The following is a 23815-nucleotide window of genomic DNA, read 5'->3' as shown; positions in this document are numbered from 1 at the left end:
AGCTTGTGTCTTCTCTGATGCCTGTTATCTTATCGTGAGGGAGGGCTAGTAATGCTTACTTCACTGAGTTGTCGTTTAGTGTAAATAAAAAATATATATGAGCAGTATTTAGGGTAACTCTGAGCACACTGTGCTCAATAAATGATAGCTATTAATTATCTGAATGTATCTGTGGCTGTAAGTTTTTTCCCTCCCCTGATGGTTGAGCTGACGACAGTGTGTGGCTAATCTGGATTTCAGGGGACAGAGTTGGGTGTTTGCCACAGAACTTACCTTGGGACAAGAGGTGAAGAACCTTCATGTGCCTCGTGGTCAGTGAAGGCTTGAGTGCAGGGGAGGAATGTGGGCGGAGCCATCAGTTTAGGTCCTAAGCTGAAGATGCTCATGTCAAGATGTTGACTAGCAACATTCACCTGGACGTCTGGATTGAAGGAGAAAGACTTAGAAATAACCATAACCCCTTAAATGTGAATATTTCAGAATTTATGGACCACCTTCACCTATGTCACTTGACATCTTGGGCAACTCTGTGGAGTCAGTAAGGCTGAATCTTACTGGTTGTATTTTGTGTGTGGAAAAAAAAATCTACGTGATGATGATAGTCTTTGTTTTTATGTAAATCTATAAAAACATGGCTTAAAGTGGGAAGCGTTTTTAACAGCATGTGTGGATGGAGAACAGACATGCCCCCAGTCGGTGTTGTCCCCTAAGGGCTGCAGTATGCATTACTCAGTGTGCTAGGTGTTTGCCTGCTCCTGATTTTGGAGGAGGTGAAACTGAAGGATGGGTTTTCTAAGGTTTCATACTGAGAGGGTGATACATTTGGGCAAGTATATATTGGCTGTAAGGTGACCAGTTGGCCATCATCAGTTTTCGTCTGCTGCATGGCCTCAAGTTTTTAAACCCATGCTCTGTTTTATGTACACCGGGGGTTTCATATTATCACTCTTTGAGTCACTGATATTTGGCAAACAGCAACACGTGAGAGGCAGCCTTGCTCTTTAGAAACGTGTCTGGACTCCACTCTCCGACAAGAGGAAGCTCACTGAGAACGTGCCGGGTGGGGTCCTCTCTGTAAGGGTGTGTCCACTATTACCAGGGAGGTGCGCTTCCCCGTATCGGGGCTGTAGTCCCTGGGGCTGACCGTGGACTCGGGTACCAGGTGTAGATGTGGACTGCAGAAGCAGACCATGCTCTGTGTCCTCAGGGGCCCACAGGCCCAGACGGACGTCATTGAGTTTAGACACCTACCAAGTTTAGTCTATAAAGACTCCATCCTGTGCAGTTGGTCTGGAAACCAGGGCCACTTTGGGGAGAGGATGGAGAAGGCCCAGACAGAGATCACACTGAGACCAAATAGAGCCCGGGCCTTTGGAGACAAGTAAGGAGCTGTCAAGTCCTTGCGGAGGGCCCTGGGAAGAACCAGCCAGATAGGTCGGTTACCCTCCGAGGCAGCGTCAGTATCAGGGATCACTGCCGAGGCCGGGGATGGCATGGAATCAGAAACCAGGCAGCAGCGACCCAGACAAACCCCTGCTCTGTGAAAGCAGCCTGGAGACCATCAACCTCTCCCGGCGGGAGTGTCTCAAACAGTGCCCCTCTGAGCAGACTAGAAGGTTTGTCGACACCCCCAAATCTCTCACTCCTCTCAGTCCTGATGCAGAAGGCTGGCCATGTGGATTCCTCTTGGAGATTTCCGAGCCGTTTAGCTTGTCTGGATTGTAGGAAACACTAGGGGAAGTGGGGAAGGAGTAGCCTCTGTCCTTTGCGGGCAGGCTGTGGGGTTGTACCAGGAGCTCGGGGGCCCAGCACCAGGTTCCTCTTGTCTTCAGTGTAGTTTCCACATCCAAGGGCATCGCCAAGCAGGCAGGTGCTCTAAGGGATGGTGGGTCAGAGAGATTCTGAAGTTCATTCAGCATTCCCAAGGCAATTAGGCTAAGAATCAAGATAGGAAGTCCAACGAGTTAGGGACAGAGGGAAAGGTGGCCGACAAGAATGGAAGTCCCAGTGTGAACTTTGGGGAGTGGAGGGGGAGTAGTTGTGAACCCATGTGCACACAGCTCTGGGCTTTTTATCCACACACGCAGGGACGTCGACGGGGCAGCAGCAGGATGGACAGGGGGGTCAGGCGTGCAGCTCGGGGACTGTGCTTGGTCGGGGAAGGAGGGAGGTGGGCGGGTAAGTCACAGGACCGTGATTATCAAAAGGCTGCCAGGTAGCTCAGCCAGATGGGCCTCCGATTCCATTAAGGGTAGAGAGAGCGTTCAGGTGTGATATTGTGATGAACTTTAAATAGGTTTTGATTTTTTTCCCCGTCAGTTTCATCCTTTCTTGATCCATGCGATCACTGTAATAATTCTGTAAACTCAACTTTATTAATGGACCAGAAGAGGTCTCAGGCATTGAGAGCTTCCAGACTTGGTCCACGTCAATCATTAACAAGAGGAGAAGCCATCAGTGCAAAGCCATAGCTGGCCCTTGAAGCACCATCCTTGAGCAGAAAGTTGCTTCCCTCAGATCAAGCCTTTTGATGTATGTTCACACAGCCGAGGTCTTTGACGCATGTGTAGCGTGCGTGCCCAGTGGCTAGTGTAAGACGGGGAGGGGGGAGAAGAGAGATGTAATATGTAAGAAAAACAGGAGATGCTTTGGTTCTTGCGTTCTCCTGAGCCAAGACACCTGAAGGAGACTTTTTCCCCCTTGGAAATGGGGGGTTCTCTCCCTTCTCTCTGATTTCCTTGCCCATCCTCGCACGGGAATCACTTCACTGAGTGCGTTTGACCGTTTTACGATCGTGGGGAAGGCAGCACTTAAATCAGCTCTTTGCTTAACAGCTTTGTGTGTTCCTGCTCCGCGGTGCTTCCTGGGCAGTGAGAATTCAGGACTTAAGGGGCAGGAAAGTGGAGCATTTCAGGGCTCCCGGTGTGCAGTAAACGTGCTGGAATTTCAGTGGATGCCAAAGGGGTAACAATAAGAGCATTAGGGACAAGCCGGAGCCTTTGATGTTATTGACAAAAAAAGAGGGAGTTGTGGGGGGGCGAAGGGGCCCCTGTCATTTCTGTCATGAGCTTTTCAACTTTTGACCTCCATCCAACCTTTTGTGTCAAAGAGCTTTTTCCAGATGGGTGTTAGCAGCCTACTCAAGTATCCTGAAATTCACTGGAGCGTCCACATTTCCTTGGCGGGAAAGGACACGCAGCGTCTTGGAAAAGACTCCACATGGGGTAGTTACTGCTCAGTGCCCACCATTATCTGGTTGTCATCGGGGTGTCAGGGTGGGGTGGGGTGGGGACAGTGCACCCCGACAGGAGGTGACTCCCTGTCCAGTGGGAAGCAGGCAGCCTTGCAGGGCTAGAAGGTGCCATTCAGAGCTGTGATTTAACTCAGGGTGTGTAGGCATCTGCCCGGGGTTGGCTCTGAACACAGGTAACCGCTGGGAACCTGCACTGGGAGGATTCCGAAGAGGTGGCCATGCCTTTGGTGTCCCCTGGTTTGGCCTGTGTTTGAGGCCCGTTTGGCAGATGGAAGAGTCATGCAGGGCCAGGCAGGAGGCTGATCTGGTCCACGGCTGCTCTCCTGTGACCTCAGATTCCTTTCTTGTCTTCATCCTTTCTTTGCCTTTCCTCTAAGGAACACTGAATTCCTACTGGGTATACAGAATAATCAGCCTCCTCCGCCCTCCAGCCCCAGGCAGCCTGGGAGGGAAGGGAGACGACTCTGGTCCCACAGCAGTGCCAGCGCAGGGCCCTGTGCCACGCGGCCTGGCACCATCAGGAACACAGTGAGCGCTCCCCTTGTGTGTGGTTACCCGCACAGCTGTTCCTTACAGCGTGGCCTTCAGTGAAGAAGGGCCAACCCGTGGGAGCGAGAGCTTCGGAGGAGGAACACAGGGCCCTCAGGGAGCTTAGCATCAGAGAGAGAGGAGATGCGGGCGAACCGTTCCACAGGTTGTCGGGGTGGTCCCCGATAAACTGACTGATGGTGCAGAAGGGAGGAAGGGGCAAGTGGTTCCCATGGGGACTCGGGGAAGCTTGACTGAACGGGTGGCGTTTGCACTGAGCCTTGAGGACAGAGTTGGACTTGGAGAAGGGGGAAGACATCTCACCCGAGGGCACAGCATAAGCCAGAACTTTGAGTGTCTGTGAAGGCAGCTCTGAATCTCAGATGGGAGTATCCTGGTTGGAGTTAGGGTGTTGAGGGCCTTGAATGCCGTGGTGAAGGGTGGGGCCAGGCTGGGAAGGCTCTCCTAGCCATTGCGGATTTGGGGAGCAGGAAGGATATAGTCCAGTCTAGAGTTGAGGGATGTGAGTCTGGAGAATATCATTTAGATAAGAGATGATAAAAAGCGGGAACTCTGATAGTGTCATGGGAAGAAGCAGAGTGGCTCAGAGCACTGGCTTTGGAGGGAAAAGGACACCAGCTCTCCCGCTCTCTCCCCACATTTCTTTGGATAAAGCCTTTAAATGAGTTCCCTTCTCTGGAAGAACGGACAGACCCATTCCTGCCCTCCAGGGTCGGGGGAAGACAGCGAGGAGGTCATGGGTGTACGAGGCTCAGCACAGCCCCCGACACGTATGATTGTCCTTATACTCACGATTGCTTTATTATTATTAATTACTGTTAGCGGGGCAGACCTTGGAGGAAAACCTTCAGTTGTTGATCGACAGGAACTAAAATGGGATGGGCGGTGGAGGTTCAATGGGGAGAGTCAGTATCTCCTCGTCAACAGCTTCTCGCCTGGGTCCGAGCGAAATGCCTGCGTGCACCGTGCATCACTCATGATTTAATAGCTCCAGAGACTCCAACCAGCACACGCTGAAGGTGATGGCTGGTTTTCTAGCGCCTGCAAAATATTTCTCAGGGTGGACTTGGATGAGTGTCTCTCTGACTTGGGGCATCATTCTCTGCTGTGAAACTCTGAAGAGAAGGGGAAACGGGAACTGCCTGATGCTCTGAGCCTCAGCGCAGTCCTCCCCATCCAAGAGGCCAAGGGTGTGCGCCTGAGAGCACGTCCTGGTTCCTGCTTCAGAGCAGGCTTGGGATTGCAGGTGGGGCTCCATGACAGTGTCTGGGGTCACACCGGCAGTGCCACCTCCATGGTGCCCTGGTAGGGGAAGAGAAAGGCCACCAACTTGCATCGCAGGAGCTTGGTTTCTGTGACGCCGGGTAGATCCTTCAGATTTTCTGAGCAGATAATGGAAGTTTCCCTCCCTGGTTCTTGGGGTTGTGTGATAATAGGAAATAAAAGAGAAACAAGACTTAGGGGAATAATAATCAAGCTTTGGAAATGATGATATTAGGGCTGTCAAGAGGATCCCATGAAGAAATGGATGTGACTTTTACGAAGTATAAAGCATCATAGTCCTTTGCTGTCACCTTTTGCCACCTGCCTCTGCTAATCTGGCAACATTGGAAAAAATATTTGGAAACTCTTTTTGGAGTTGATTTTTTCAGGGTTGGATGCAACTTTTAGACCTCATCTTTGCTGATCGTTTGTTGGTTTACTAACTAAACCAGGCAACCTCTGAATGCAGTGTGTCTCCAAGGCTTCTGTAGTTAGTTCTGAGATACCAAATGCTTTCCTCTGCCTTCATTTCATCCTCTGCTTTCATTTCATCAATGTTAAGCATCCCATGTATGTTCTTGGAACTGTGAGTTTGGCTTTTAAATTGTGCTGTACCAAAAAAAAAAAAAAAAAGTCAGTGATAGAATAATCTGTAACTAGTAACCAGTTTCCATCTTTTCATTTCTGTGCTTTCTTATTGTCACTGAAAATACACCATTAGCAGACTTCAAAGTAGATGGATTTGTCATTTTTTTTTTGTTTTTTTTTAAGTGGGTCATTTTTAAATGGAGTGATTCCTCCTATGTTTTCATCCCATTTCCCTCGGAGAGTTCTGCAGTTTAGATGTAATGGCTGTAAGCCTTCTCATTTCTCTTTGCTGCCTCTTCCTCTGTTTACTTTTTCCTCTTATTCTGGCAGGAAAGCTAGAAACAACAAAAATGTGATGGATGCATGTATGTAGGATCACAGGCAAGGCACAGTCCAGAAACTCTGGGTGGAAGGATGTCACTGGCGGCCAGTAGGCGGCTGCGGTCTATTTCTGCCATTGGGAATCCAAGGATGTGATGTGATTTTTAGTTGAGAAACTTGCAAAGACTTGCTGATAAAGAAGTTAAAAGAGATCGGAAAGGGGAGACATCAATCGTTTGTTCACTTCCCAGGACACATTTTTGAGGTGATAAAGGCAGGGATTTCTGCTAGTTTACTTACAGAGGGCTGTTTGTTATCTTCTTGTAGAAACCCACAATTATGTTTGTTCCGGACCATGGCGTGGATGGATTGGGGTATGACCAGAGTGCAGTGCTGGGGAGCATTTAGGTCTATTTAAAATATTAGATTAACTCAGTATACCTGCATGCTGACACAGAAGAGATGATAGAAAGATTGCTCTCTGAGTAGGCAGAATGCTATGGATAGTTCTACAAAAGTTGGGAATGTTCAGGCCCTTGCCAGAAGTAAAAATTGCTTCAGTTTTCCAAATAGCATAGGTTTGTTAATCAGCGTCCTATGTAACTTTGTGTATGTTTTACTTAACTGACAAGGAAACTTAAATTTGCAAATGTTAACTGATTATTGCCATTATTTGCTAGGTTTATAGTCAATTTCATCCATTATCATTTTTATCTTCAAATTTATCGATGATCAGTTTTGCTAACATCGCAGGATCAGTGTGTATTTTCTGAATAATTAACTGTGTGGACACTGCTACGCTACAGATACTTCTAAGTCACACAAATTGGTGTATAAATATTTTACCCAGTTGGTGTTATCACTCAAAAACTCCCTGTCCCTAAAGAAAAAATGGTGTGTGTGTTTTTCTGAATTGTAAACATTTCTGAGAATTACTTTCTTGCGGTATGCTAGGGCCGGGTTTGTCAAACTGTCTTCTGTAACGGCCAGGTGGGAAATATGTCAGGTTTTGTGGGCCATGCCTTCTCTGTGGCAGCCAGCCAGCCCTGTCACTGTCGGGTGGTGCAGGCGGCCATCGGCAGTATGCGAATGAAACGGCACCTGTGTTCCAATAAAACTTTATTTACAAAAACTGCCCACCTAAGTAGCATGCCTCCCAGAACAAAGACTACGAGTTAGGGTTCCTGCCATGGTATAAAGCAGCAAAATAATAGATCTTTTCTTTGTTTATGCAAGGCATCTATCGGTTGTGTAGAGTGAACTAGCACTGCAGTGTCTTAAAACTCATACCACATTACAGGGGGATCCTACAGACAAGACGATCCACGCTATTGACTCTGGAGATATTTCCAGGTTCACACAACATGCGTGTAAGACTGGAAGGAAGATTCCTAATGCCCCATGAAGCAGCCCATGGGGATGGTTCCACCCGAATCGCGGCACGTCTGCAGCTGGTCCCTTTGGAGTTTCACTCCTTAGATTCCGCGGGCCACAGACCACCCTGTTGCTCTCGAACTCCTGGTCAGCCATCCCGGGGCTGTCCCTTTCTGGTGCCATGTTGTCTATTAGCATACTCCTGGCCGTGGTATAATTCTGTCCACAGGCAGGAATACCAGGCTGTCTGAATGGGGAGTCAGTGTGGGTGTTGGAGTCAGTCCACATGGTGATGTCTCCCTTAGGCCACTGAGCCTTGGGAAAGGTCTTGCAGGTGCCGTGGTGAGGACTGGAGACGCCCAAGGTGGGAAGGGGCAGAGATGAGGCCTGGGCACTTATCCACCATCTCGGTGGAGTGATGAGGGTCTCTCTCTCTCCCCCTTTTGAGACCTCTCACTTGATGGACACTGGATGATTTCTTTGGCTTTGGCATAGCAGGTGTTGCCCACGTTGGGTTTTACTGTTTCTCCTGATGAGGGCGATTGAGTGAATTTGAGGGGACTGGAGTTCCTACAGGCAGGGACAGGCAGGGCTGACCCTAGTGACAGGAAAAGTCATCTCTAGTTCTGGCCTAGAATAAATGCCGAAGTCAGGGTACAGACAACTTCAGGATTTAAATAAGCCAGGAGGATTTATGCCCTGGGCAGTTTACTCTTGTGGGTCCTCCTGCACTGTTCCCTTGGGCACTTTCAGGCCATTCTAGTATCACTTGGTGAATTACTCCTTCAGGGCACTCACTGAACTGCCTTTGATCTCTCTTTTTTAATCTACAAGTTTTGTATGTAAATTTCAAACCTGGAAAGACAGTTTCTCAGAGTGGCATCTGAGAGATCTCATAGCCTGAGGATAGTAAAACTATTTCTTGGGAGAAGGATGCAAGAACTGAAGATAAACCTCCAAGTGTCTTTCTCCGGCTACAGGTTTTATGATCCACCCAGGCTGTTGTGAAGAGACCAAAAAATCAATGCCTCTCATTCCTAATGAGACCCTTAACGCCCAGCCTGATGACAGCCAGCATGAAATCGAAGACTGACAACTATGCCCAGCAACAAATATTGTTACTATGCACTTCAGTCTAAACACGTGTCAAGCCAATTACATATTTATGGGGCTTAAAGACTATTCCACTCCAGCCTCGGATAATACGCACTCTTGATATCTCCAGTTCGTCTAAGAGGAATTCAGTCCAATAGTCAAACCTCTTGCAAGTCTGTAATAAATCATCTTTGCAACCATAAGCAGGTACAGTTGACTGCTTACCGCTGCTCCGCAGACTCACCCCCACCGGGTAGAATTTTAATTCCTTTGGTAGAATTGATTCCACCAGTTCTGCACATTATTCTCCCTGTCTTCCATCTAGCCCGTTAGTTTGCTGACAGTAGAGTACACAGCACTTAGCAGCTGGTTTGTGGACCCATCAGTCAGGAAATTGCATGATAAATAGGAGGTAGCCGGGCTTAGTGGCACTTCCTTCTGCTTCAGCAGTTTTCGCCTGACTTTGGAAAAGTCATCATGTGGTGTTTTGTCAAGGGCCAGAGCAGGGGATGGCGGCGGCGCAGTAACTTATTACACATCCTCTTGAGTTATGATGCTGCACAGCTGTGCTGTTCATGTGTAAATAATAAACCAGGAGGTGGATCATCGTGGTGGTGGCTGGCGACGCGGACCTGCTCTCGTCGTGTGGCTTTTCCTGGACAGCTTCTCGGGCTCGTGATGGAATAGACTGCTGGTCTTCTGCAGAGAAACGACAGTCCATCCGAGATGCAAGGGGAGCACTCAACGTTTGATGATTCCGGAGCTTTTTTTTTGTTGTTGTTGAGATACGTGTTAGGATTAATGTCATGTGATGCCACATATGTTAAAGGACACGCTGGTACTGCTTTTTCTCCTTCGTTCCTACCGTTAAGCTGTGGTCAAGCGTGTCTTGAATTGGAAGAGGGCTGTTCCACTGCGTTTTCCCAGAAAGCGGCTTAAGAGGTGTGATTTCCACTGATAAGAGACACAAGGGATAATTGTTTGCACAGACTTCATCAGCGCAGGAGAAGTTAGTTTAAACTGAATCAAGAAGGAAGCAAATAGAAATAGGAAAATGTTTAAACGGATATCGGATGCCTTGGGTCAAATCAGATCATATCCATATTTTTCAGTTTTTTATGTAACCAAATTCCAGAATGCAGAATTTGTAGATTTCCTTGGGACATAAATAAACACTTGGAGCAAATAGTGCTTCAAGATGCATCATATTTTTTTTTGTCAGAATTAACTTTGAAACTCACAAAACACGTTCAGTGGTGAAAATGCCTGCTAAATGCCTCAGTAATTGTGTTTTATATTTTCCTCTTAAATATGTTTGCAATGGTTGGAAAGGAGAGAAAATGGGGCGGGGTTTAAAATCCTGATAGAATAACTTCTTAAAAATAAAAAGTGGGCAACGCCTTTTAAATCTCCATGATAGTCTTGTAGTATTCCTTGGGGAGAAGATTAATACTTGCTTGGGTCCATGCTTTTGATTTTATAGAATTACATGCCTGGTCTTCACCCCCTGTGCACACAATCACTGCAAGTTTAGTATAAATACTCGAATAAAAGATAATGACTGTTACTTCCTGGCTTTATGAGGCATAGAGTAAATGTGGAATAAACACACATTTTGAGCCCTGAGTGTATGAAGAAAGATGCATTTTTGCTTCTGTCTAATTCATAGCTGTACCCAGAGAGAAAAGCAGATACAGTTAACACCCACTTATCTGCTGGAGAGAAATTTAATCACACAGAACAAGAGCCAAGAGCCAAGAAGTAAGTAAGTGATAATTTCTCCCCAAGTCTGACATAGTTATCACAACGTCCCTCAAAGTGCTATATAAAATGATGCGTGGGAGAAAGCTTAGGAGGTGGGTCAGACTGTATGCATGCATGATTTATACCCAGTTCTGGTAGGTTTATTTCTCCAGTTTCCAAGAGCCGATGACGGGTGTTAAGTTTGAAGTCTGCGGGAGGCGAGCTTGTCCGCATACGTGGTGATGGCTCGAAGTAGAGGACAAGACACTCCACGCCCGAGGCTTCTAGCCATTCACCCCCCGGACTCCGAAATGCCGTGATTCATTTGGACCTGGTCAAAATTTAAAATCAGGAAACATTCATTGAGTAGGTGTCAGACTTTCAAACTCATGAAAAAGATTACTCCCCTCAATTTTATGTTGTTTTAAGACGTATGCATCAGTTTCTGGGGTACAGCATCATGTTTCAGTCATACATAGACATACAGAAATTCCTTTTCATATTCTTTTCCATTATAGGTTACTACAGGATATTGAATATAGTTCCCTGTTCTATACAGTAGAAACTTGTGTATCTATTTTATATATAGTATTCGTATCTGCACATCTTGAACTTTCAATTTATCCCTTCCCACCCCCTTTCCCCCTGGTAACCATAAGTTTGTTCTCTATGTCTGTGAGTCTGTTTCTGTTTTGTAAGTAAGTTCATTTATGTATTTTTTTTAGAAATTGACACAACATTGTAAACTGAATATATACTTCAATTTAAAAAAACAGAAAAAAAGTCTAAATAAATACAAAAAAGAAAGATGCCTCATTTTCTTTGAAAATGGTTAGTTATCAGAGGACATCTTGGCTCTGCAGGATTACTGGGTTATGTGGGACGTTGCTACATAAATATTCACACCGAGTACACCAACTATTAAGATTTGTATTACCAAAAAAAAAAATACAACATCCTTTTATACTAAGTCCTAAGTGATGCATTTAGATTATAATTGATTTTTTCATATGAAGTTAATAAAAAGGATAGTGTGATAACTGATCAGATAGTCAATATCCCTCACCTGTTGAACTCGCAACATTGCTGTGCGTCACGATATCACAGTGACAATGATGAGAGGATAGCAAGGTGATGCCTTTCTCCCTCGGTCCCTCTCCCTCCCCCGCTTATCCCCAACTGAGCACAAACTACAGTTGACAGTTGCAGTACTGTGGAACCTCTTCTCCCAGGTTCTAAATCTGGTGGGATTCAGCTCCGTAGGTCTGTCAAAGCTGTAATGCTCTGTGTCAATGGCTTTCTCTGTTATCTTTTTCCTCCTAACCATATTCTTAGATTCTCAAAGGAAGGCAGTAGGGGCAATTTTTTTTTAAAAAGAGGGAAGTAAGGTATCATAAATATTTTTGAAAGGTTATGTTTACATTCTAAAAGGTGCTTGTTGAAGAAAATTTGGGAAAAAAAGAAATGTATAGGGAGGAAAATGTAAATCACCTGCATTCAGCAAACACATGTGTAATAGTCACTCTTCCCAGACCTAAGGAAGGTCTCAGCAGGGGTGCGGTAGAGGGTGCGGTCACTCCTAGTCTGCGTGTGATCCAGCCCCCTCTGCCACCCACCGTTGAGGTTCTGTGTCACTGCTTCCGGCTGTTGCTTGGAGCCTATTTGTAAAGCCTCGTTGGGAATTACCTGAGCTGCATGCTATCCCGGGCAACATCTCCAGACTTTTTGAAAGAGGCATGTTTGGTGTGTACATCAGATCCTGGCAGTGTTTGGGGCAGTAGCAGCGGGATAGCTCCTTGCAGGCTACGAGGGCGACGTGTGGAAGGTTGCATTTGCAGCCCCGGTTCCGCTGTATTTGCCGTCCTCCCAGGCTCAGAGCCGTGCAGGCTCACCTCCTGGTGTTGGAATTCTCTACTTTGCTTCTTGAAGTGGGAGAAACTTCAGTACCAGTGATGCTCCTAAGGATAAAATCTGGTAAAACTGTCTTCCGCTCTTGCATCACTATTTAGGAAACAGAAGTTTATTTTCCAATTTGTCAGAGATAATCAGGGCAATTTACTACAAGTAAATGGGGGTGGGGAGAAGAGCTATTTTAAGCAAGCACACACAGGAACCCCCAAACACTGATCACCGGCTTGATCCAGAACAGGAGGGGAGGCTGGTGTGGGTCCAAAGTGAACGTTGGGGACTGCAGAGCAGGACCCCCTAGTTTGCTCCAAACCTCCCTCTGTCAGGCCAGGTAGCATTTCTCTGTCTGACCTATAGATATGCTGCCCTTGTGTGGGGACTCTGGAGGCCTGACCTAGGACAAGGAGGAAGGGAGCTTGCATTTAAATTTTTAACAAGCATATATATGTGTGTGTGTGCATGCGTGTCCGTGTGTGTGTGCTAGCTGGGACTTTTGAAAGCGTTCCTTGAAAAGCATCACAGGTTTGGGAGAAATGGAAACTAGTCATGATATTATGTCTTTGTCTCAAATTCACTTGACAGGATAATTTAAACAATAAAAAGTGTCCCGGGATCTGTTCCCGGGCGTGGTGGCTCTGTTCAGCCCTGCACCCTGGCTGGCCTTCCCCGCAGGGTGGGAGCACGTGTTGGTCCCCTTTCCTGCTCTCCTGCCTGGCTTTGAGTTGCCTTCAGAGGCTCTGCTTCCTCAGGTGCTGGTATTATTATTCACTTGGTCCTGAACTTTGAAGGGTTCCCCAGTTCATCAGGTAGATTCAGCGTCAGCTGTGAAGACCGTCTGGCAGTGTGGCTTCGTGGATTGGGATTCTGTTTCAAAGTGTTCCGTTTTATACAGGTTGGGCTCTCTTTTTTTTTCAGACCCTCCTCATCTCTTTCCGGCATTCCATCCTCCCGTCCCCATCGATGCAAGACACCACGAGGGGCGATATCATTACGATCCGTCTCCGATTCCTCCGTTGCATGTGTGAGTATTACCACTTTACCCGTTAATGAAACAGAACAAAATACTAGCTTTTACCATCTCGAGATTTTTGTTACTGGCACAGCTGCAGGGCTTTGAAGATGGGTTAGAAGGCGAAGATTTACTTTTGAAATACAGCAAGTCTCTCTGTTCCTGGACTCAGTGAAGCAGATCCCCGCTGCTTCCTGGAGAATCCCTGTCACACTGGGAAGTATTTTCTACACAGTTTTGCTGACGCGTGCTCTGTGGGCTGTAAATACTAAATTAAACAGGAGAGGCTTAATGGAAGGTTACCACTCAGAATACGTATTTGGTCAAGAGTGGGTTTGAAGTTTTTCAGGCTCACATTTCTGTTACTGGAAGGCCCTGTTCCAGGGATCACAGTGAATCTTAATGAAATTTTCATGGTGGATTTCGTAGCCCCCGTGGTGTGTACACCAACAGTGACTTGATTGATGGGCACGTCACCCAAACAAAATGGCAAAAGCGATTGAGCACATGGCTTACACCAAGAGAAAAGGAAAGGATGGGGGGTGATAACGTACGTTAGAAAAGGAGGATGAAAATCTCCTGGAAATAAATGTTATCTTATTCCATTTGGGGAGAAAGAAGAATTGTAGGCTTGCTAACTGAAATGGTATTCTTTTGTAGCACCGTCCAGCAAGCGGATGTATACTGGATTAATTGGAACCTCTCTCTGGGAGGGGTTGTCCCTTACGAATGGCCTTGATTTTACATTTCGTCCTATCTGGTAATTGCCCTTCCTTCTGAGACAGTAAAGTTAGAAAAGCGCAAATAATACTTTGAAGAATAATGCTGGTTATTCGGATGGTGGATTGCATCTCCATGGCTATTAGTTACAGCCATGTAATTACATATATGCCAAAGAAAAATGAAGTTGTTTTAAAACAAGTCCTCCTCTGTGAGCAGAATTAATTGATATTAACAACCCTAACTATATGCCCAAGTACACATACCATATTTTACCAACAGTTTTTTGGATCCATCGCCCATTACTGAATTGTAATTTCAGAGCAGATTTGCCTGGAGGTAAGTAATAAATCTGTGTTCAGACTTATACGCGTTAAAGGAGAAGTGGGTGTTTATAGAGAGAGAATGCAGAAACATGTGACTTATTCTTCGGCTTTTCACTGGAACTCAAGTAAGTATTTACAGGGTTCTAAGACCTGCTAAAAATACGCTCCAAATAAAACCAAGAGGCCAATTGAAGGCCCCTATGCAGAGGTTGAAACCTGCTATGGAATTCATTCCCATTCTACTGGGGTTTTGTGATGCAGATGGGACCACGAGGATGTCAGATGAAGATCTGACCACAGAACAGGGCCAGCAAGGGCTCACCGGGCCTGGGAGACACAGACGACTGATTTCTCCCAGACTCCCAGTCTCGGCAGTGATGAAGTAATTTAAATCAGATTTTCTATGGGATTTCAGAGTGTGTCACTCCTTCAAAAATCATCTTATAGAGAAATTTTAAAATTTGAGTTTCTATGATGGAATGAACTAATTCCTCTGGGTTCATTATAGTTTGCCTTCTAATTAAATATAAATATGAATTTATCCGTAAAACCCCCAAGTCTTGGTTCTTTGGCAGAATGAGACAACAGCAGGCCCTCGTGCAGCTCACGCTGTGTGTTCCAGGGCCAGGTTGTTACATCTGAAGTATTAGCTCGCTGGTGATAAAAACACCACAAGACAAGGCAGGTCAAGTTCGGAGAATCCTAGGGAAGGGGGTGATATTTCAGATGTGACTGCTGAGCTGGGGGTTTTACAGACTTTCGTACAGTCAACTCTTTGTATCTTCGGGTTCTGCATCTGAGAATTCAACCAAATGCGGATTGAACGTATTAGAGAAGAAAATTCCAGAAAGTTCTCAAATTTGCAGCACACTGGCAACTATTTGCATAGCATTTTCATTGTATTAAATATTAAAAGTAATCTAGAGGTGATTTAAAGTATCCAGGAGGGTGTGCATAGTTTATGTGCAAATACTAAGCCATTTTATGTAAGGGACTTGAGGGTCCATGGATTTTGGTATCCATGGGGGTCTTGGAACCAGTGCCCTTCGCATACTGAGGGGTGATTGGACTACCTACTTTTTCAACCAAGCTTTAGGATAATTTAGCAGCAATTAACTGTGTTGTTCCCTAGCTGCCTAAATGTATAGTTACCAAAGATTCATGATGGAAGGCTTTGTGCCTCAAAAGAGAAGTTCTGAAATGCCCAGTGAATGTCATTGCCAGGCACAGTGTGGTGAGCACGTGCATGATCTGTGGTCTCCTGGGACTGCTCGGCATAGCAGGGTCCTGGGTGGAGACAGTGAGCTTACAAAGTGGGCTCTGGGAAGCTGGGGTCAGCCTCACCTCTGTGCCTTTATGATGTGACGCTCTCTCTGTGTTGCCCTCGGTGGTCTTCCCTCCCTGCCGGGCAAGCTCCTGCGGAAACACCCCATCCTCAAGGCCTCATTCAGACCGCACCTTTGCCTGCTGTCCCAGAGGCTGCTTCGGTGCACCTCTTGGGCTCCTTTATTGCAGTGAATGGCCTGTGCTGGGAACTGGTAACTTACAACTTGCATATGCTGGTTTCATTCCATGGAAATGAAGTTACCCGCCTTACTGGACTTTCCCAATTGCAGGCAGAGTTCAGTGAAATCACGTTCACGTGAGCCCCTGCTTACAAGTGCCGAACTCTAAGCAAACCCGGAGAGGCAGCCTTTGAGACAATTGGGGGTATGAAAGACGCTGAGAGATTCTGTTCCGGCCCCACTCGGTCATGAGTCCCTGGGTGGCTTTGGTACGTCTGTGGTGCAAACGTAGATGCCTGTGATCAGATCGCTTTGGGAGTGGAGGGTAATCTAGGTGAATATGGCTTGGTTCTTGCAATCCTAAAAGCGCATCTTTGCCAAGGGGGTAAAGCAGGAACCTGGCAAAGTGAAATGAGTTTATCTAGAAGTTGAATTCCAAAATGCTTGCTTTATAATTATCTTCTAGAAAATAAGATCAAGTGAGCTTACTAAGCGTATTGAATAAATATTTTTAATTATAAGAAGACAAAATCTGGGGATAGTCTCATTGTTTTGTACACATAATTGTTCGTCTGGTGCCAACTTTAAACATTAAATTATAAGTCTCTTGAAACAGGGTTTGTGCGGATGATGGAAATGCCAGCAGATCTCTGTTTAGAAGGATGGCTGGCGCTGCGATAATTATGCTATCATATCCCATCGTTAATGATTCTATTGAAAGAGGTTTATAAATTGCTCCTCTTTTTAGATAAACCACCCTATATTAAGGCATCCACGATACGGTGCAGAATTAAATTAAAATCTCATAAAATGAAATATGTTCTGTATTAGCTGTTTGACACTTAATTTGCCTCTGAATGAGTAGAGGAAATCACAAATTAACCTGCCTTTGTTTTTCCAACCATGGCTTATTAGGTGTTAGAACAACTGCAATTATGGCCTAATAATAACCACCAAGCCTTATAAATATGTACGGAAAGACGTCAGTTTGTGTTAAAGAACTCAGTTTGTTAAATGAAATACCATTAGCTTGTCCCATTGACTCTCACGGTGTTAGCCACAGCTTATGGTTAGGTAGTATGGACAGATTATAGAAATTTAAGTTGTTCCACATACAGTGCTAGAAATAATATTAGCATTTATTAATATTTCCTTTCTTAACTCAAAATCATGACTGTAGATTCAGGACTTTTTAGTGAGATACAGAATGTAGGTGTCATCTTCCCCTGAGGTGTCACATAAAGGTCACAGAGAATGTGTGATTCCTGTCTTACGTGTATTTAATTCAAGTAGTCTGAAAATTTGGAAACACTGGATATGGAGACTTTTCCCTTTTCTTCTGAAACTTATTCTCTACTGAATCCACCAGGACTTATGCTCCCAGATAATTGCTCTCTCTTGCGCGCACGCGCTCCCAAATCATTTGCTTTGACCACAGAGTCCATGTTTTATTAAGCCATGCAGAAAAAAGTACACTGTTTTTTAAAAAAAAATTTATTGAAGTATGGTTGATTTACAGTGTTGTGTTAGCAAAAAAGTACGATGTTTTAGAAAAAAGATCAGTGAGTACATTGTATCCCATTGCTGAGACTGGAGCCTTAATGACAGCACCTGAATCTACAGCCGCATAACGGGGGCAGTGATCTCATGTGGGTCTGTCTCCTTCTTGGTCCCCTCTCTGTTTCATGCTCTGCATCGTTGACATCGGGTCTGTGAGGTTGCGGGACTCTGGGGGGCGCTGTTGTAACCCATGGGAGTGGATGATAGGCTAACAACTACTGCTTGTTTGAAAATTCCACTTGGAAATGGAGACAATTGGAATATTACCTCCCTTCCACGCAAAACAATTGTATTTTCAAGTGACGACTTTCACAGTGATGTACAAAGTGCTCTTTCTCTGACATTTTGAATGTGTGCTTTTTTTCCCCTTCGACTGAATGTTAGAACTCATTTAAGCATACTCACTTTTTAAAACTAGACATCGTGTATTCATAGAAACCCAAATTATAAAGTTTTAAATTCCGCATTCATTCTGGAGTTTCACTTGACCAAAAGAAAAAAAAAAAACTATCTTTTACAGATTTTTTGAGCTGACGTTTTCTCATTTATAGACCAAAATGAATTGAATTTCAGACTGTCCATTTGCTTCGTGCTGCGATCTGCAATTCATTTTCCAGAGGAGGGTCACCCTCAGTTACTAATTCATTACGATAATTCGAGCCCCCAGATCTTGCCAGTTGAACTGAGGGCTACCCTAGTCTCGTGCTGTGGATGCGAGCAGCACTGCATTCCTAGCTGCGTCCCACTCCGAAAGGCTGTCACATTTCACCACCCACTTTACTAATTCATTTTAGAAAACCAGCTTCATCTTTCCTCTCTGGGGGTAAATGAGCACTCATGTTCTGTTCTGCTCGGCAGCTCTTTTTCCTCTTAGCTGAGTCAACGTGGCTCTTTCCAAGGCTGCCTGGAATTATTCCACCTAAATAGGGAGGGCCCTTCCTCCCACTGAAAGTGGTCCACTTCCCGGCGCCCGGGGAGAGGGCAGTACAGGGTAGATGATCAGCATTAGCTGTGAAAGAGAGCGCGCTGGGAATCAGCCAGGCTTCGTGCCCGTGGTTATGACTGCCTTTTAGGGTTGAGAGCGAAGAGGTGAGTAGCAAGTTTAGAGTATGAATAAATACATTTCTTGGCAGACAGAGAAAGCTCTAAGAAAAGACAGATCATTACGGTAAAAGCTTAGAGTAAGTAGAGGACGGAACGACTACCCAGTTTCCCTCCGTTCTCTCTTCCCTCCCTCCCTGAATTCAGCCTCTTATGTGAGCCAGGTACTCCGCTGAGTGGAGCTCATCTAATGATTATTCAAAAGCAGCCTTCAATCTAGCCATCTCCTTAAAACCATGATGGGCTCAGAACATACAATAGTAATTTCACTCTTTTCATTCTTAGGGAAAGACTCCAGTAAAACGTGGAGATTGAGCAAAACCTTGTATTTGGCGGCAGAACTAGTTTGGAATATTTTAATAATACAATTTAAAATGAACAAAAGCAGGTTCTTTTTCCCTCAGTGTTTATGCGCTGCCATACGTGTTATTAAGATGGATAAAGGGTGATGACATAACAGATTTCAGGCAGACCTTGTTTTACTGCCCTTCACTTTAGCCCACTCAGATATTTTCTTTTTTACAAATTGAAGATTTCGGCAGCCTTGTGTCAAGCAAGTCTATGGGTACATCTTTCCAACAGCATTTGCTCACTGATGGTTAGCATTTTTGAGCAATAAAATATTTTTTAATTCAGGCATGCCCATTTTTTTAGTATCATGCTATTGCACACTTAATAGACTACAGTATACTGTAAACATAACTTTACATGCACTGGGAAACCAAAAAGTTGTGTGACTCACGTTATTGGGATAACTGCTTTATTGTGGTGGTCTAGAACCGAACTCGCAATCTCCCATAGGTCTGTCTCAAATACTATACGTCAAATACCATAGCTAACACTTTGTAACACACAATTCCACAATCCAAAAAAAAGAAAGAAGAAGAAGAAGAAAGAAAAGAAAATGAACTGGGTTATCATTCACATCTCTTGAGGGCAAAGACCATCTGTGTGTGTCTTTGCATTTGCTGGGCTGAGTCCATGCCTTACACAGAGGGGCTTCTAGGTAAATACTGCTTTCAGGGATGATAATGAGCTGTTATTTTTTTAGGCCAACGCAGGACGAGGCTGCCATCCTCTTTTATTTTTGTTGATTGACTTTGGTAGACCGTGTTGCCTCATGCCAGCAAAGGTAGCACACTTAGGATGCAGAATCAAAAGCTGGATTACTACTAAAGATGATGTTAACTTAAGTACCTACTGCAGCCTGGGATGCGCTGCACTGCCAGTGGATTCCCTGATACTGATATTGAATCAGTTGCTGGTTGTGAAGGTCCGAGGTCACCTTATGTGACTGGGTACCATTTAACGTACATCTGTAGCTGCTTCCAGGCCCCTCACATGGAAATAAAATTAATGTGACTAGCAATCTTTAATTGCAAATATAAGATGAGTACCAGAATTTCAAGTAAAAGGGGAAAAACGGAAATGATTGGACGATTCACATGGAAAAATATCTAATAATGGCCTTAGTTGTAAAATGACACTTTTGAGTACTTACTGTGGGCACAATTTTGAAACCTAGACACCAGACACCACCCCTTGCACTTGACTTTCATCCTCCACTCATGAAAATGAACACTGGGGACTTGGGTGCTCTCGTTTGTACTTGCTGAATGAACACACCTGATTCTCACAGCACCTGATAGGGAATTTTCAGTGTCACTGGCTGTCATCGTCTTCTGCAGAATTCTAAGATAGGAACATGGCAGTGAGGAGAAGATCAGAAGAAGCCTGATCTGTAACCAAAAAAAGAAAAAAAAAAAAAAGGTACACATCAAAGTTTGCTACTGCAGAACTTGTGACACCCAACAACTGGACCGTTTATATGTTCAGCTACATGATGTGTTGGGTAAATTGTGACTCATCCACTTGGTAGAATATTGAGAAATACTTAACCAAGAGCATTTGAGAAGACCCTATAAAAACATGGCTAAATAATGATCGGTGATCACAGCTGTGAACCCTATAAAATGTAAGCCACGTGGGATGAGATCGCAGCATGGGTCCTTTTCCCCATGGATCCCCAAGGCTTGCTCTCTTATTTGAGATGGTTCCCTGCACAGATGTCTCCATATCAGAGAGCTCATCTGTGAAGTGCCACGTAACAAACAGGGCTTGGCAAACCATGGCCTGCAAGCCAAATCCAACTGTGGCCTGTTTTTGTTAATAAAGTTTTATTGGGATCCAGTGACTACCGCTTGTTTACTGTTGTCTGTGCAGCTTTAGCAATCGGGCAGAGCCGGGTAGATGAGACAGTGGCCCGCAAGGCCTCAAATACAAAGTTTGCCCACCCCTGATCTAAAATATAACACCTCCTTCCCAGCCTCTCTCTCCACTCTTTTCTGCTTTATTTTTCTTTCTTTTTTATAAGCAATGCCATACACTGTGTTTTCTACTCTCAGGCTTTTCCTTCTGCTATTTCCAACATTTGTTGTTGCGTATCATGAGTCCCAAAAAGAAAATGTCTTACTATTTGGTTATTATTTCTCATGATTACCTGAGAAAATGTAAAGCCTGCCTGATTTTCCAAGAACTCCCTAGAACTCCCTACCTCCTCGGTTCCTAGTCCTCACCTCCACAGTTCCTGGTCTCTACCCCAGTTCCCAGTGTCAGCTGGAAAATACGGGTGAGTCTCAATTCCTCAACTTGAACATTTTTAATGAGCGGGCGACGTAAATCCAGATGAACCCCCAGACACTTTGCATTAAGAAATGAACACGAAACAAACAAGTTGACGCTACCAGGACATAATACTTACTTCTGTTTTGCAATATTTCCAACGACTGAAATATTGAATTCGGTCATTGGTTACGGAGAAAGCAGGCCCTAATTATAGTGCACATTCAGAGAGTCTGAGCGCCAGCTTCTTGGATAAATTCCTGTGTTCTTTGTGCTGCGCTCAGCAGTCGGGGCGGGAGCAGATATTGACTGAAGGTATTCACGGGCACTGAACCGGAAGCGGCCGGCTCTACAGAGCCTGCTGTCCAGCCTGTTGCGGGGGCCTGGGGGGTACTGGACTGTAACAGACTTTTTTCTCTGAGCACAATGCTTCCACTCATGTTAAGCCTGGCTTCAAAGAAAACAGAAATTTACTGCCACCGTCGTATTTATTTTTCAAAGTATGCATTGGAGAAAATGGAACCTGAACAGAAATCTGTCCCCACGGGAAGACACTTTCCAGTTAGTTGTCTGTGATAAATACCTCCTGAACGCAAGCTGCCTGCGGCTCATCCTGTCCTACGTGGTCCTCTCTCCCTCACTTAGGTAACAGAACCCGCTTCTTCCACCTAAACAAAGACATGCCATTTCCTATAGCCCCACGGCAGGCTGAGTTCATTTCAGCCCCTTCCCCCGGGGAACAAAGGCCAGGGACACAGGGCCGCCTGTCATTTCATTTCTTTCTGTTATTGTTGACTTCAGAAAATACAGTGTTTGCAGATTTGTTTCCAGGAGCTGGCTTGCTAACTTTTTGAATCCTAAGGAACAAATTAGCTAGATTTTTGCAGCTTTGGTGATCCAAGGCAACTAAACATACTAAAAGGAGCTAGCAAGAGGAAGGGCTGTTTTCAAACTCATCCTCTGAGTCAGCGGGTGGAGATGTCTTTGCAAATACATTCATTGGGTAACTCTACTGAAAAGAAATTTGAAAAGTAAACACGGACTATTTTTAGTTTTGATGTGATCCTTGTAAAGGCATATCAGAACAGTAATGGGCATCATTACATTGCTGTTGGGTAAAAATTAACCAGTTAAATGGCTATTGGTCCCATGTTTACTTCTTGCGTTAACCTAGCTGAATCGGTGACACTGCATCAATTTTTATAACTCTGGTGTTGAAAAACATCAGCGTGAGATCTATACCCTATACCTCCATCTCTCCTCTCCCACCGTGTCTCTCTCTCTCCACACACACACCCAGGGAAAAAGAATGCAGAGAGAAAGGTAAAAAGTGGCAGGAACTGCCTTAGGGCATGAGAGTACAGGCTTCCCGTGGTACCCCTGGGGAACTGGTTCCAGGACCCCCACGGATACCAAAATCTGAGGATGCTCAAATCCCTTATATAAAAATGATGCGCCTCCTCCCATATACTTCAGATCATCTCCAGATTACTTACAATACCTAATACAAAGTAAATGCTATGTAAATCATTGTAAATACAATGTAAATACTATGTGAATAGTTGTAAATACTATGTAAATAGTTGCCAGCAGGCTGCAACTTCCAAGTTTTGCTTTTTGGAACTTTTTGGAAATTTTTTTTCCCCAAATATTTTCGATCCATGGTGGGTTGAACCCACAGATGTGAAACCACAGGTATAGAGGGCCGGCTTTACATTTCCAAGAAAGAAAAAAATAAGGGTCTGTGTAACCTAAAGCCATAGATTTTCTAACAGCCAACCACTAATTTTCTGGGTAATGAAACATCCCACATACTGGTAAGTTATAGATATTTAAGACTTTCTCATATAACTACAGAGAGATTACAGTTTCATTAAAAAGTTCTCCATTAAGACTGTTACAGGGAATGAGAAGTTTAGCCTTCATCTGAAAATCTAAACTAATTCCAAAATGAATGGTGTGGGTAGTGGCAGTTGAAGACTTTTTACAGGTTCACCTGGGGGTACCTGTGAATTATTCCTAAAGAGCTGATCGCCCCCCAGGCCGTAGTCACCCCTACGTAGTAAGAACTCTGCCTGAAGAAGTTGTATTCGCTCTGTGCATCAAGTGACCCCCAGGGCCTGACAAGGTCAATGTGTACCTCCGACTACCTAGAATGAGTTAGGCTTTAGAGAACCATCAGTATTCTTCTAAATACATTCAAATAGTATTCAAATATTGCCAGGTTCATCAGAAATGAACAGTATCTTTATTATATGTGGGAGGCTGTGGAGGGGGGAGAAGAGAGGCCCTGGCAGTGAAATGATCTGCCTCATTTGCAAAACAAATCACCAAACCCTGTTGCTTGAATATGATTTACATTTTTAAGACAGGGTCCAAAGAAAGCATCCCCAGCTTAGAGAAATGTTTTTTGCCTCTATGCACGGCGATCCCTGACTCCCCCAGAGAACAAAATCTCCATATTCCTAGTGCATCTCATTTTTCAACATCAACTATGCACACCCATGAAAGTTTTCAGAAATCAGTGCAAAAGTTACATCAGTAACAAGGGCAGTCAGACGTCTAAAGGGATCTCTGATTTTAAAAGGTTTTAATACCGTATTTACCTGAGATAAAACGCATTAATGTTAGGATTATATGAGATTGTGTTAATTTTCATACTACCTAACATGTTGGGTTTCTTTATTGAAAGGAAGCATCTTCTGTTACTGTCTATATTACTTCACTATGCGCACACACACAAATATACTCACACACCTATACACACACTCTGTATATTTACACACTCACACACATACATAAACACACACGCACACACAGTGCTCACATCTGCCCATCTTCCCCGCGGTCCTCTCAGCCTGTACTGGAGCTTAGCTGA

General features: G+C 44.7%; 1 protein-coding gene across 3 annotated transcripts in view; it reads left to right on the top strand.

Annotated features, from left to right (window-relative positions):
- The window catches only part of GLI3 (GLI family zinc finger 3), a 269150-nt gene that overhangs the window by 144194 nt on the left and 101141 nt on the right, over positions 1–23815 (top strand). For all 3 annotated transcript variants that reach the window (XM_074367698.1, XM_074367697.1, XM_074367699.1), the window contains one exon: positions 13010–13115. In XM_074367698.1, coding sequence (XP_074223799.1) covers positions 13010–13115 — 106 coding nt within the window. The remainder of the gene's footprint in view (positions 1–13009; positions 13116–23815) is intronic.

Source organism: Camelus bactrianus, chromosome 7 (genome assembly GCF_048773025.1).
Source record: "Camelus bactrianus isolate YW-2024 breed Bactrian camel chromosome 7, ASM4877302v1, whole genome shotgun sequence".
Taxonomy (NCBI): domain Eukaryota; kingdom Metazoa; phylum Chordata; class Mammalia; order Artiodactyla; family Camelidae; genus Camelus; species Camelus bactrianus.
This window is presented reverse-complemented; position numbering and strand designations above follow the sequence as displayed.